Raw genomic sequence first — 14,394 nt, 5'->3', positions numbered from 1 at the left:
CTATATCAAAAGAAAAGATATTAAGAGAAAAATTACATTAAATATAAAAATGGTAAGAATAAATAAATAATCCATAGTTGTACTTACTGCCAGACATTAAGTACAGGCCATTTGGATCAACTGCTAAACTTGTAACAGCTTCTAGGTGGGCTACCATCGAGTGGATCAGTTTGCCTTTGGAAAAAGAGATTGTTACTCTTTAGTAATAGTTTACCTTATCCTGAATACAAGCCAGCTACCTCGTTGCACTGGCTTCGCCAGTCACCCCTCTTTGTGTAGTCTCTACATCAATAGCTTTTCCAACTGCTAAAACAACACGTGTCTCCCTCCCTGCTCTGGCCATGATGATAATGAGAAACAAAAGCTCAAATTTCAGCTTATATTTTTGTCTTTCACAATATGGAAGTCATTAATTTGTACACAAATATTCCTTTAAGCCATGTTCATTAACTAAAATTCAGATATTATTCATCACTGACTGCATCCTTTAGCTACAGGCAAATTATATGTGTTGTGGAAGCAGAAGAAAATACTGAGACAAAGACAAAGTAACAGAGAGAAAACCTGGCCACAATTTTGGAAACAGTATATAGAAAGAGATTAAAAATGTTAAATTATTCATCACTTGTAGCTAAGCAAAGTTAGCAAAAGTCAACACATTTACAAAGCCAGTAGCAGATACTCAGGTAAATATGGCTGCTAATACAGTGAGTTGTTCTCCCAACCAGCTCTTCATGCATTTCCTTTAGACTAGTGAAATATAAGCTAATAAAAATTGGGAAAGCCTCCACACCTCAGTGCAAATCAGTCAGGACCAAATAATCAATATTATAATACAGAAAAAAATTAGTCCATGGAAAAACAAATAAAATAAATCAAATGACTCAGGGGTTTGCCATCTGATACACTAAGGCTCTTCAAAAATCAAACAATTTTAAACAAAATATAATGATCATGTCCCTCTACTTCCAGCAAGTTTCTACTTTTCCACAGTATATTCAAAACAAGAGATCATTTTATTGGTATCTGAATGAATTTTTCACTGTGTTCCTAGTAATAACCTTGGCTCTAGGGCCAAAATATAACACCTGTTTACTATTAAATAAACCAAGATGATTCTATATGCTATCGTGAAGACTAGTTCTTAGCAGATTTAGATGAAGTAAAAAGAAACTGATCTGGGAGAGGATTTGTGTTTCAGTGCCTATTCGCTGACTATAAAGCCACTGACAGACACCAAAACTACAGCTGGGATTTTTTTTTTTGCTTTAACAATGATCAATTTAAATAAATTCTTACCTGTATTGTTATCGTAGAATTTGATATGCCTGTCTTCATGAGCAGTGATGCTGATGGGAAGAGTGGGATGACTGATGACTCTATTTATTTGGCAGGAAGAGCTGGCTGCTAAGAAGAAAAAATTAAAGAGCAATACAAATTTGTCAAAGCTACTACTTCTTCACACAAAAGAGAACAGAATATTCACCTAAGAGACTGGAAAAGTAAATGATATGACTTTAACGTGTCTTTAGTTCATTTATTCTGCAACTGTGTTGTTCATAATTGCGATGTTAGGAAATGAGAATCACCTGAGCAACACTCTACTGACAAATCTAGAAGTACCTGGGAATTAGAATTTCCTTTTCCACCACCTGCTATCAATGGATGCCAGCCCAGAGCCACTGACATTTCTCATTCTACAGTGTTCTATGATACTTCTGCTACTTTAATAAAATTCCATCATTACTTCATGTAGATAATTCCCAAATTTAAATCTCAGCTCATTCTAGATACAGAGCTCTTTATCACATGGTTATCATCTAAAGATAAACATGACAAAGAGAATTTTTAACTCTTTAATCTTCTCTTTCTCATAATAGAAATGGTCATTTGACAGTCTACCATGTTTGGAATCTGAAAATAGCATCCTAATAGTATTTTTTGCACACTATTTAATAGTGTTCAAAGAGATCTTAATTATACACACAATGAGACAGGCAGGCCACATGTCATTAGATTCATAACACAGTGAATGAACCAAGGTCCAGAAAACATCTGTGACTTCCCCAAAATCATGGCAACAAAGCTAGTACCTATTCCAATTTCTACCTCTATCCCAACCAGATGACTCATGCAAATCAGGCAACTGCCAAAATTGCTACTTAAACTATCACAAGTTCCTCCTGACAGCCTTTTATGAAATGGAAATCGATTATTAAGAACTTAAGTTTAGGACTTCCCTGGTGGCGCAGTGGTTAAGAACCTGCCTGCCAATGCAGGGGACACAGGTTCAAGCCCTGGTCTGGGAAGATCCCACATGCCGTGGAGCAACTAAGCCCGTGTGCCACAACTACCGAGTCCTGCACTCTAGAGCCCGTGAGCCACAACTACTGAGCCCATGTGCCACAACTACTGAAGCCCGTGTGCCCTAGAGCCTGTGCTCCACAACGAGAAGCCACCGCAATGAGAAGCCTGCGTGCCGCAATGAAGAGTAGCCCCCGCTCCACGCAACTAGAGAAAGCCCATGTACAGCAATGAAGACCCAACACAGCCAAAAATAATAAATAAAATAATTTATAAAAAAAAAAAGAACTTAAGTTTAATTAGTGATTTTTGTTACTTTTTACAAGAAAAAAAGGGAAAATCTACATAAAGATAACACTAATTTAAGATATGTCAAAGTTAAAAAATAATTATTATATCATGGTCTTGGGAGAAGGGATGTCCTTATAAAGTACATTATTGGGACAACTGGCAAATTTGAGTGTAAACAATAACAGCATGTGTCAATGTCAAATTTCCTGATTTTGATAATGTAATGTGCTGTCAGAGAATGTCCTTATTCTTAGGAATTACATGCTAAAGGATCTAGGGGTATAGGTACATAACGTCTCTTAAATGGCTCAGAATTTTAAATTATACACATACACAGAGAATGATAAAGTAAATGTGACAAATATGGCAAAATGTTAAAAACTGGTGAATCTGGGTGAAGGTTAACCAAGAATTCTTGTAAAGTTTTTGAAACTTTTCTTTAAATTTAAAATTATTTCAAAAATAAAGAGGTCCAGAAATTTTTTAAATCTTAGAATAGGTATCATGAAGTTACACTCATAATAGAAAATATAGTGATGCATAGCTAAAAATAGCTCCAATATTAGTCTACTCTATTGGATTTTCATGTGGTGCCTAGAAATATGACATCTTAAAAGCTGAGGGTAGTCTTTTTCCAATGCTAATGGCAGGTGGCCACCCAGCCTGTTATCTAAGTGCACAACAAAAAGTCACTTGACCATGTGGAGTAAGCTCTGGGTCAGTTATATTAATTTTAAATGGTCCTAAACAAAGAATTTAGATTAAAAATTCAGCCTATGGATATTTTTTCCTCCAGAGATAACACACCACTGACCAATATCTGCTGTAAGGTCTAGCAGGAGAATAATAACAAAATACAAATACTTTAAGTAAAGTATCCGATATATTTTGGGAGAGAAGTTTCTGAGAATAGCTTCAATTACTTTGAGATCTAGAAAAGAAGCATGATAGAAATCAGGCAAAAGAAAGTTCTTATTTAGTAATACTTTTTAAGGAAATTTCTCCGGGTGATGGTAAATCAGACAAGTAAAAGTAAGCAAAATACAAAGAACACTAGAAATAAACTGAAGGCCTACTAGCCATCATTCTAACAATGAATCTAAAAGAATCCTCCAAATATTTATATTCAGCTTATGACCTAAAAATAGTTTACCTTTTCAATGGGTTCACAAGTACCCAATTACCTGCTTCAACTACCTTTGACTTAATCATAGTCAAATCATCACTGCCATTAATAAGAAGAAAGGTAATTTATTCTGATTCTAACAACAAACATCTTCCATCCTTTTAAACTACACGAAATTCACTTTTACCTTAAAACATGTTTGGTCTGAACTTTAATTTAAAAAAACACCTGCTAAATTCCAGAATACAATAACATAGTCAAATATAAACAGCTAAGAGAGTCACAGTAGAAAGAAATAAATTTGCTTTATATAACTCTAAAGTAATCAAACTGATAACTTAGGAAATGTCAGGACATATTATTATAACTCGAAATAGTTATCACTTATTCCAACAATGCTGCCTTTGCTCAAAACATTCTCGGCAGTCTTCTTCAGAAAATGCTTCTAGTATCACGCAAAAAGTCACATGACTTTACAGTTATACATCGTGAGGGAGAAACGGAATTGCCTAGTTTAGCTTATCCATCTCACTCACTGACTTGAGACCTTATTAATTTATAGCAGTCATTAAAATCAACATTTATGCTGAGAACGTTCAAAGAATTGACCATAATCTCTGAAGGTAATTTGAAAAATGTTCACATCCTTCTTAATTTCATATTGGCTTTTTATTTTATTACAGTAGCTTTAGGTCATATATCTAAGCATGATTTTAAATTTACAAAGAGAGGGCGGAGTCAAGACGGCGTACTAGGAGGACGCAGAATTTGCGTCTCCTCACAACTAGGGCACCTACCAGGCACTGATGGGGGACCATGGACACCTGAGGGGACGGGAGGAACCCCCAGCGACCGGGTAGGATGTGGGGCGTGGGGGGAGTGAAGGGGGAGAAGTGGAGGCGGGACGGAACTGGCACCCCGAGGGATGGATGGGGGAGGGGAAGGGATCCCATGCCGAAGGCAGAAATTGGGGAACCATTGGGAGGGCAGAGGATCTATACAGATTGCCAACAAACACATGACAAGATGCTCAACATCACTAATCATTAGAGAAATGCAAATCAAAACTACAATGAGGTATCACCTCACACTGGTCAGAACGGCCATCATCAAAAAATCTACAGACAATAAATGCTGGAGAGGGCGTGGAGGAAAGGGAACCCTCTTGCACTGTTGGTGGGAAATGTAAATCGATACAGCCACTATGGAGAACAGTATGGAGGTTCCTTAAAAAACTAAAAATAGAACTACCATACGACCCAGCAATCCCACTACTGGGCATATACCCTGAGAAAACCATAATTCAAAAAGTGTCACATACCATAATGTTCATTGCAGCTCTATTTACAATAGCCAGGACATGGAAGCAACCTAAGTGTCCATGGACAGGTGAATGGAAAAAGAAGATGTGGCACATATATACAATGGAATATTACTCAGCCATAAAAAGAAACGAAATTGAGTTATTTGTAGTGAGGTGGATGGATCTAGAGTCTGTCATACAGAGTGAAGTAAGTCAGAAAGAGAAAAACAAATACTGTATGCTAACACATATATATGGATTCTTAAAAAAAAAACTGGTCATGAAGAACCTAGGGGCAGGACAGGAATAAAGACGCAGACCTACTAGAGAATGGACTTGAGGACACGGGGAGGGGGAAGGGTAAGCTGGGACAAAGTGAGAGAGTGGCATGGACACATATACACTACCAAATGTAAAATAGCTAGCTGGTGGGAAGCAGCCGCATAGCACAGGGAGATCAGCTCGGTGCTTTGTGTCCACCTAGAGGGGTGGGAGGGGGAAGGTGGGAGGGAGGGAGACGCAAGAGGGAAGAGATATGGGGATATATGTATATGTATAGCTGATTCACTTTGTTATAAAGCAGAAATTAACACACCATTGTAAAGCAATTATACTCCAATAAAGATGTTAAAAAAAAAAAAGAAGATTCTGTAGAAATATATTTAATTGCATGGAAAGGTATTCTTACTGTACTAAGTGAATTAAAAAAAAATCTACAAACAATAAATTCTGGAGAGGGTGTGGAGAAAAGGGAACCCCTCTTGCACTGTTGGTGGGGATGTAAATTGATACAGCCACTATGCAGAACAGTATGGAGGTTCCTCAAAAAACTAAAAATAGAACTACCATATGACCCAGCAATCCTACTACTGGGCATATACCCTGAGAAAACCATAATTCAAAAAGAGTCATGTACCACAACGTTCATTGCAGCTCTATTTACAATAGCCAGGACATGGAAGCACCAATGGTAAAGAAGATGTGGCACATATATACAGTGGAATATTAGCCATAAAAAGAAACGAAATTGAGTTATTTGTAGTGAGGTGGATGGACCTAGAGTCTGTCATACAGAGTGAAGTAAGTCGGAAAGAGAAAAACAAATACTGTATGCTAACACATATATATGGCATCTAAAAAAAAAAAAATGGTTCTGAAGAACCTAGGGGCAGGACAGGAATAAAGACGCAGATGTAGAGAATGGACTTGAGCACACGGGGAGGGGGAAGGGTAAGGTGGGACGAAGTGAGAGAGTAGCAATGACATATGCACACTACCAAATGTAAAACAGATAGCTAGTGGGAAGCAGCCGCATAGCACAGGGAGATCAGCTCGGTGCTTTGTGACCACCTAGAGGGGTGGGATCGGGAGGATGGGAGGGAGACACAAGAGGGAGGAGATATGGGGATGTATGTATACATATAGCTGATTCACTTTTTGATACAGCAGAATCTAACACACCATTGTAAAGCACTTACATTCTAATAAAGATGTTAAAAAAAATTAAAAAATACAAAAAAGAAGTTCATAGTCACTGAAAAAAAAAAAAAACTTTATACAGATAATATTCCTCTGGGCTCAGCCCATAATACTGCATTTCCTGTTGCCATGACATCAGTGGTCACTATTACAATCCCCAGGATTCTGTGAAGTCTAGAGAGAGAGGGAGAGAGAGAGAGAGAGAGCCAGAGAGGACAGTAGTTTTTCTTTCTTATTTCCCTTCTTTTTCCAATTCTTTCCTTCTTCTATCTCAAAGAAACACCAAAAGAAAAGTGCAAGCCAAACAGGCAAGAAAGGCAGGGGAAATCTTTGCCTTTTCTCAATATGTTGGCTCCTAAGGATGCACCAGGCTCATTGAAGATGTGCCCTGAGTCAAGCTATCTAGACCGGACACTCTTAGTTGCCTAAGCAGAACACCTGCTTCCCTGCTTCCTCCATAACACAACCCCAACTTGGTAAATGGAATAAATGTAGCCAGAGGGCTCAAAGGAAGCTGGTCCATCCCCAGCTCCTGGGGAGGATCACAATTCCAAGTCTCTGCCAAGGATGGTTTTTTATATATGTGTGTGTGTGTGTGTGTGTATAGTCCCCCTTGCTGGTGATTGCTTCAGGACCTCAGGCCTGAGCCCATCATCACAGGGCTCTCTCCAATTGATCGTGACTATTCAAGGGTGGGCTGTGTCCCAAGATGTATCAGACAGACAGGAAGGAAAAACTTTAATCGTATGTTTTTCAGGGTGAGGTCGCCTCTCTTGTTGGAAATGAACAAGGGAGCAGGTTGTTCCAGGAATGCTGGCAGCCATATTGTGACCATGGGGCAAGTTAGGCTGAGGAAAAAGCCAGCACATAAAGGAGGAAGGCAGCCAGATGAATCAGAGAAATGGAGCTGGAGCTCTGATTGTCTTGTGCCTAGAGGTCGGTGCTTAGCGATGACCTAGAGGGGTGAGATAGGGAGGATGGGAGGGAGGCTCAAGAGGGAGGGGATATGAGGACACGTGTATGCATATGGCTGATTCACTTTGTTGTGCAAAAGAAACTAACATGGTATCGTGAAGCAATTATACTCCAATAAAGATCTATTAAAAAAAAAAGTATTTAGACATTTAAAAAAAATAAAAAAATAAAAATAAAATAAGCTACAAGGATATATTGTACAACATGAGGAATACAGCTAATATTTTATAATAACTATAAATGGAGTATAACCTTTAAAAATTGTGAATGACAATACTGTACACCTATAACATATAATATTGTACAGCAACTATTCTTTAAAAAAGTAGAATTATGAGAAATGAAAAACAGATTTATTTTATACAGGCCTATCTCATTTTATTGTGCTTTGCAGATATTGTGTTGTTTTACAAATTGAAGGTCTGTGGCAACCCTGTATTTAGCAAGTCTATTGGTTCCATTTTTTTCAATAGAATTTGTTCACTTCGTGTCTATGTCACAGTTTGGTAATTCTCGCAATATTTCAAACTTTTTCGTTATTAATATTTGTTATGGTGATCTGTGGTCCCTGATCTTTGATATTACTAATGTATTTGTTTTGGGGTGCCATGAACTGCACCCATATAAGACGGTGAACTTGATAAATGTTGTGTGTGTTCTGACTGCTCCACCGACCAGCTGTAACCCCATCTCTCTCCTTCTCCTTGGGGCTTCCTAGTCTCTGAGGCACAACAATATTGAAATTAGGCCAATCAGTAACCCTACAATGACCAAGTGCTCAAATGAAAGGAAGAGTTGCACACTTCTCACTTTAAATTAAAAGCCAGAAATGGTTAAGCTTAGCGAGGAAGGCATGTGGAAAGGATAAGCCAAAAGCTAGGCCTCTTGCTCCAGTTAGCCAAAAGTTGTGAATGCAAAGGAAAAGTTCTTGAAGGAAACTGAAAGTGCTATTCCAGTGAACACATGAATGATAAGAAAGCAAAATAGTATGGAGAAAGTCTTAGTGGGCTGAATAGAAGATCAAACCAGCCACAACATTCCCTTAAGCCAAAGCCTAATCCAGAGCAAGGTCTTAACTCTCTTCAATTCTATGAAGGCTGAGAGAGGTTAGGAAGCTGCAGAAGAAAAGTTTGAAGCTAGCAGAGGTTGGTTCATGAGATTTAAGGAAAGAAGCACTGTCTCTGTAACATCAAAGTGCAAAGTGAAGCAGCAAGTGCTGATATAGAAGCTGCAGCAAGTTACTTAGAAGATCTAGCTAAGATAATGAATAAAGGTGGCTACACTAAACAACAGATTTTCAATGTAGATGAAACAGCCTTCTATTGGAAGAAGATGCCACCTAGGACTTTCATAGCTAGAGGGAAGTCATGCCTGGCTCCAAAGTCTCAAAGAACAGGCTGACTCTCTTGTTAGGTGCTAATGCAGCTGGTGACTCGAAGGTGAAGCCAATGTTCATTTACCATTCTGAAGACCCCATGGCCCTTAAGAATTATGCTAAATCTACTCTGCCTGTGCTTTATAAAGGGGAAAACAAAGCCTGGATGACAGCATATCTGTTTACTACATGGTTTACTGAATATTACAAGCCCACTCTTGAGACCTACTGCTCAGAAAAAAAGATTCCTTTCAAAATATTACTGTTCACTGACAATGCACCTGGTCACCCAAGAGCTTTAATGAAGATGTACAATGAGATTCATGTTTTTTTTCATGGCTGCTAACACAACCTCCATTCCACAGCCCATGGATCAAGGAGTAATTTCGACTTTCAAGTCTTATTATTTAAGAAATACATTTCATAAGGCTACAGCTGCCATAGCTAGTGATTTCTCTGATGGATCTGGGCAAAGCCAATTGAAAACCTTCTGGAAAGGATTTACCATTCCAGATGACATTAAGAACATTTGTGATTCATGGGAAGAGGTCAAAATGTCAACATGAACAGGAGTTTGGAATAGGTTAGTTCCAACCCTCATGGATGACTTTGAGGGGTGCAAGACTTCAGTGAAGGAAGTAACTTCAGGTGTGGTGGAAATAGCACGAGAACTAGAATTAGAAGTGGAGCCTGAAGATGTGACTGAATTGCTGCAATCTCATGATAAAACTTGAATGGATGAGGAGTTGCTTCTTATGAATGAGCAAAGAAAGTGGTTTCTTGAGATAGAATCTACCCCTGGTGAGGCTGCTGTGAAGATTGTTGAAATGACAACAAAGGATTACGTAATTACAAAAATCCTGTTGATCAAACAGCGGCAGGGTTTGAGAGGATTGATTCCCATTTCAAGAGAAGTTCTACTGTGGGTACAATGCTATCAAACATCAACGCATGCTACAGAGAAGTTGTTCGTGAAAGGAAGAGTCAGTCGATGCGGCAAACTTCACTGTTGTCTTATTTTAAGAAATTACCGCAGTCACCCAACCTTCAGCAACCACCCGCTGATCAGTCAGCAGCCATCAACATCATGGCGAGACCCTCCCCCAGCAAAAAGATTATGACTCACTGAAGGCTCAGATGGTGGTTAGCATTTTTCAGCAATAAAGCACTTTTAAATTAAGATATGTACACAGTTAACAGTCTGTAGTACAGTGTAAACATAACTCTTATATGCACTGAGAAAGCAAAAACTTCATGTGACTTGCTCTGTTGCAATATTTGCTTTATTTCAAAGGTCTGAAACTGAACCCGCAAAAACTCCAAGATACGCCTGTATTCAGAATAAATATTATTGTCTTCAAATAGAATTGAAAACTAAACATTTGGTATAAAATTAAACTTGACTTCTCTTTAGAATAGCTCAAATGCTACTTCAAACTGTATAGTTATACATGTGAATAAACTTAACCTAAAGACTTAAAATCAACTGTAAATCATTATATCCTTCTAATAACTGTGTTATATGATTTTGAGGCAGAATACTTTATAATGACAAGTGTTTTTCATAGTTGACTCTAGTAGTTATAATTCTGATAACGTTTAAAAAATTGATCCAAACACAGACTACTTAAAATTGGTATACATACTTGAATCTAGGTTGGATTCTAAAGTGAGAATGCGTTGTTGTGTTTCCATGTTAAAGATGCTTGTGTATCCTTTGCTGAATGATGCTACCATATGGCTCGGGTCACTGCTCACTAGATCCACAGAGGCAGGGATTCCCAATTCTAAGAGTCAGAACATATTTGAAGAGAATGGCAGTTAGAGGGTCTACTTCACAATGTGCTTAGAATATAGCAAAACAAACGGTGGTATAAGAAGTAAATAAGGCTCAACATTAGAATAAGAATTAGCTCATAGTCATTCAGTGCAGACTTTCTTTCGTTACTTTTAGTCCTAGTCTATTTTATCATCCTTACTTGTTTACCACATCTTCTACCAGTCACTCACAGCTACTGTATTCATTGAATCCAAGCCTTTATTTAGAAATAAATGGAAAACATATGGACTACAAGTTTTTCTGCTTCCACCTCAAATCAACCTGGGGTTTAGAGGGGCATCACAGGAATTCTTCATTTTAAAAGCCCATCTCTTAATAGGAATTCTAACTCTCTAAAAGTATGGAGTTTAAGAAGTAAAAACTCAAACTTATTTATTGGTAGAGTTACGCAAATATCAAATGCAGGCAACTCATCAAAACCTAGGCACAAGTTATGGCAGCTCAAGAATAAAGAAGGTATTTTTATTTATCATCTAGAATAGGGTAAAACTTGGAACTTATTTATAAACATAAAAACATATAATTCTATGTATATGTGAATATAATCTGATTTTTAAAATCTGGTTCAAAATCTAAGTAAGCTAACAGTTCAAAAATGTGTATCTTCCAGAAGAAGGTACATTAATGGCCAATGAGCACACAAAAAAAGTGCTCAGAATAATTAGCCACCAAGGAAATACAAATTAAAATCACAATGAAATACTGCTACACACCCACCAAAATGGCTAAAATTAAATACACCCTCAACACCAAATGTTTGTAATTAAGGATGTAGAGCAACTGGAATTCTCACACATTGCAGTCAAAGGTGTAACATGGAACAACTACTTTCATGGAAAGTTTGGCAATTTCACATAATTTTCACAATTCTAAATCTAAAGCCCAGAAATTCTATTTCCAGGTCTTTACCTGACTGTGATTTAAAAAAAAAAAAAAAGAACGTTCACAGCAGCTTTGTTCATAATAGGAAAAAATGGAAACAACCCAAATGTTCATCAAGAGGTAAATGATAAACACAGTGGTTTAAGGAAATACTTACTACTAAACAATAAAAATAAATTATTAACACTTATTACCACATGGATGAATCACAAGAACACTACAGTGAGAGTAAAACGTCAGATACAAAAAGAGTGCACGCTGTATGATTTCATTTATGTGAAGTTTTAGAATAGACAAAACTAATTTATAATGAAAGAAATCACAACAGTGGGTACCGCTGGTTAGGAATGGGGAAGGGGGATGACTGGGAAGAACACAAAGAAACTTTAGGGCAGTGAAGGAAATGTTCTATCTTGATAGGTGCAAGAGTTTTATGTATTTGTCAAACTCATGAAAATGCACCCTTAATACCTGTTTTTTACTGTATAGAAATTATATCTCAATTTTTAAAAATTCAAAAAAGGCATGCTGTTTCACCAAATAGTATGCTTTTTAAACTTATACATACTAAGTTGGAAATTCAAGCAAATATATTTTTACTGCTTAAAAACAACCTTCAAATTAAATTTAAACAGTAAGAGTTTGTAGAATCATTTATTTATTTGTTTCTTTTTAGAATAATTTTATAAAACACTCAGTAAAATAAGGGGAAAAAAGTATGTACCTTGATTATCATTAAATACACTCAGGGCTGGAGCAGCCTCGGTTGTATTCCATAAACGGAGAGTGCCATCTGCTGAACAGGACAACAAACGCTGGTGTGCTGCGCTGTAAGCCAAACCCCAGACTGCATCGGTGTGGCCTAGGAGAGGGCCTCTTAAAACAGAAGGATCTATAAGAACAGCAAGAGTGCAGGGGAAAAAGCACAAATCATAAAGGTACTTAGATTCCAAAGGAAAGTAAAATATACAAAACAAAAAGTATAAAATACACCTCCTAGTTTCTATTTTTCTTCTGAAATGTGGCAAAAACAGGCTTGGAAACATGCAAATGTAGGGTTTGAAAGGTCTAAATTAAAATTTTAAAGTACATATATTTCTCCTTAAAAAAATTACATATTTCCTTCTCCCTCCCTTTTTTCTTTCCATTTGTCTTGATTTTTCTAAAAAGCATGTTAACATAAACCATTTGAATTTAATCTACTTTCAGAGAAACCACAACTCACATTCCCCGAGGAAGTAAACAGAGACCCTTTCCCTCTTCTGATGTCCTTCAGCACTTTGGATACACTCTTTAGGCCATTTGTGCTATGAATGGCAGTCGTTCTTGGGAGCAACAGGCCTCTGTCATCCTTAATGGACGTGAACTGAGACCTACAGGAATCCCCAAATGCTCAAACAGCAAGATGTGACACATGAATGATGTGCACGTCGGGGAGGGGCAAGGAGAAGGCGGGGGAGGGGGTTTGCTTAGCACTGTTTCCTGATAAAAGCCAAATTGGAAATTTTACTTGTTAACCCTCACAATGAGTCTATGAAGTGGTACTTTTAAGATGGCTCACAGATGTTAGATTTAAAATGTCAATGGTGTTATCTGCCCTATATCCTCTTTTAGTCATACCATAAAATATCTATTGAAGATACACTATGTATTAGGCACTATGCTAGATGCAGGGGCCATGCAGATGATTAAGACACAGTACCATCCTTGTCTTCAAAAGACAATGTGGTAAGTACAATAATAGTGACAGACACCAGTTACCATGGAGAGTGACTGGGAGGAATGAAAGCTTCTTGGAGAGAATGACACCTAGAGTACGGATGCTGGCCAGCCAAAGGACAGAGGGAAGGCATTCCTGGCAAAGGAGGCAGCTCCTACAAAATCACAGAAGGAAAAATAGCATGCTATGTGAGGAAATTTATAAGAAAGTCAGTATTACTGGACTGTGAAATTTGAGGCAAGAAGTGGAAGAGATGAGAGTGGCTAGTTTACGGTGGGATTTCTAAGACGTATTTAAAGAAATTATCCTGAAAGCAATAGGGAACCACTGAAGGGTTTCCCAGGAGAAGCAGGGTGAAGTAAGTATTTAATAAGGTATCTTTGATTATAGTGTAGAAGACAGATTGGAAAGAATCAAGATGAAGGCAAGGGGACTGTTTCAGAAGACTGGGAGAGTGAAGATGAAGACCCACACGAGGACAGTGATAAAAGGGGCAGAGCAGGAGTAAATTCAAGAAATATTTAGGGGGAGGTAATTAATAAGGTATAGATAGTAAAACGGTACAAGGAATCAAGGATAACTCTTAGGTTTCTAGTTTGGATAATTCTGGTAGTGCCACCAACTGATAAAGAATACATGGAAAGGGAATTCCCTGGCAGTCCAGTGGTTAGGACTCGGCGTTCTCACTTTGATCCCTGGTCGGGGAACTAAGATCCCGCAAGCCACGCGATGCCACCCCTGCCCTCCCAAAATATATATATATGGAAGAAGAAACAGTGCTTGTAGGGATTTATGTACAATGAGACAGCCACTTTGAGATGTTCTGTAGGTAGTCTGAAGCCTAAAGAAGAGATTTATGAGTCAATAGCATATAAAACCACAAAGTGGATTCAATCTACCAAAGAAGATGTGTGCAATGCAAAGAATGAGTTAGGGTCTGGCCTTGATAAATGTTAATATTTAAGGTGAGAAAAATAAAAGAAGTTTATGAGGGACAGGGAATAGAAACTGTCATAGAGTTATGTGTCAAAAAAGCCTATAGTGAACAGATTTCAAAAAGGATGGAGTGGTCCACAGTTTCAGATAGCCAGTATATCCA

The 14,394-nt window shown here is 37.8% G+C and overlaps 1 protein-coding gene across 3 annotated transcripts in view; it reads right to left on the bottom strand.

Annotated features, from left to right (window-relative positions):
* Positions 1–14,394, bottom strand: part of STRN (striatin) — a 132,684-nt gene that overhangs the window by 28,932 nt on the left and 89,358 nt on the right. For all 3 annotated transcript variants that reach the window (XM_082356706.1, XM_082356708.1, XM_082356707.1), the window contains 4 exons: positions 12,300–12,467; positions 10,500–10,640; positions 1,300–1,407; positions 88–174 (listed from right to left, as the gene is read on the bottom strand). In XM_082356706.1, the coding sequence (XP_082212832.1) occupies positions 88–174; positions 1,300–1,407; positions 10,500–10,640; positions 12,300–12,467 (504 nt within the window). The remainder of the gene's footprint in view (positions 1–87; positions 175–1,299; positions 1,408–10,499; positions 10,641–12,299; positions 12,468–14,394) is intronic.

The sequence above is a fragment of the Balaenoptera borealis genome (genome assembly GCF_965194805.1).
Source record: "Balaenoptera borealis genome assembly, chromosome: 15".
In the NCBI taxonomy this organism is placed as follows: Eukaryota; Metazoa; Chordata; class Mammalia; order Artiodactyla; family Balaenopteridae; genus Balaenoptera; species Balaenoptera borealis.
This window is presented reverse-complemented; position numbering and strand designations above follow the sequence as displayed.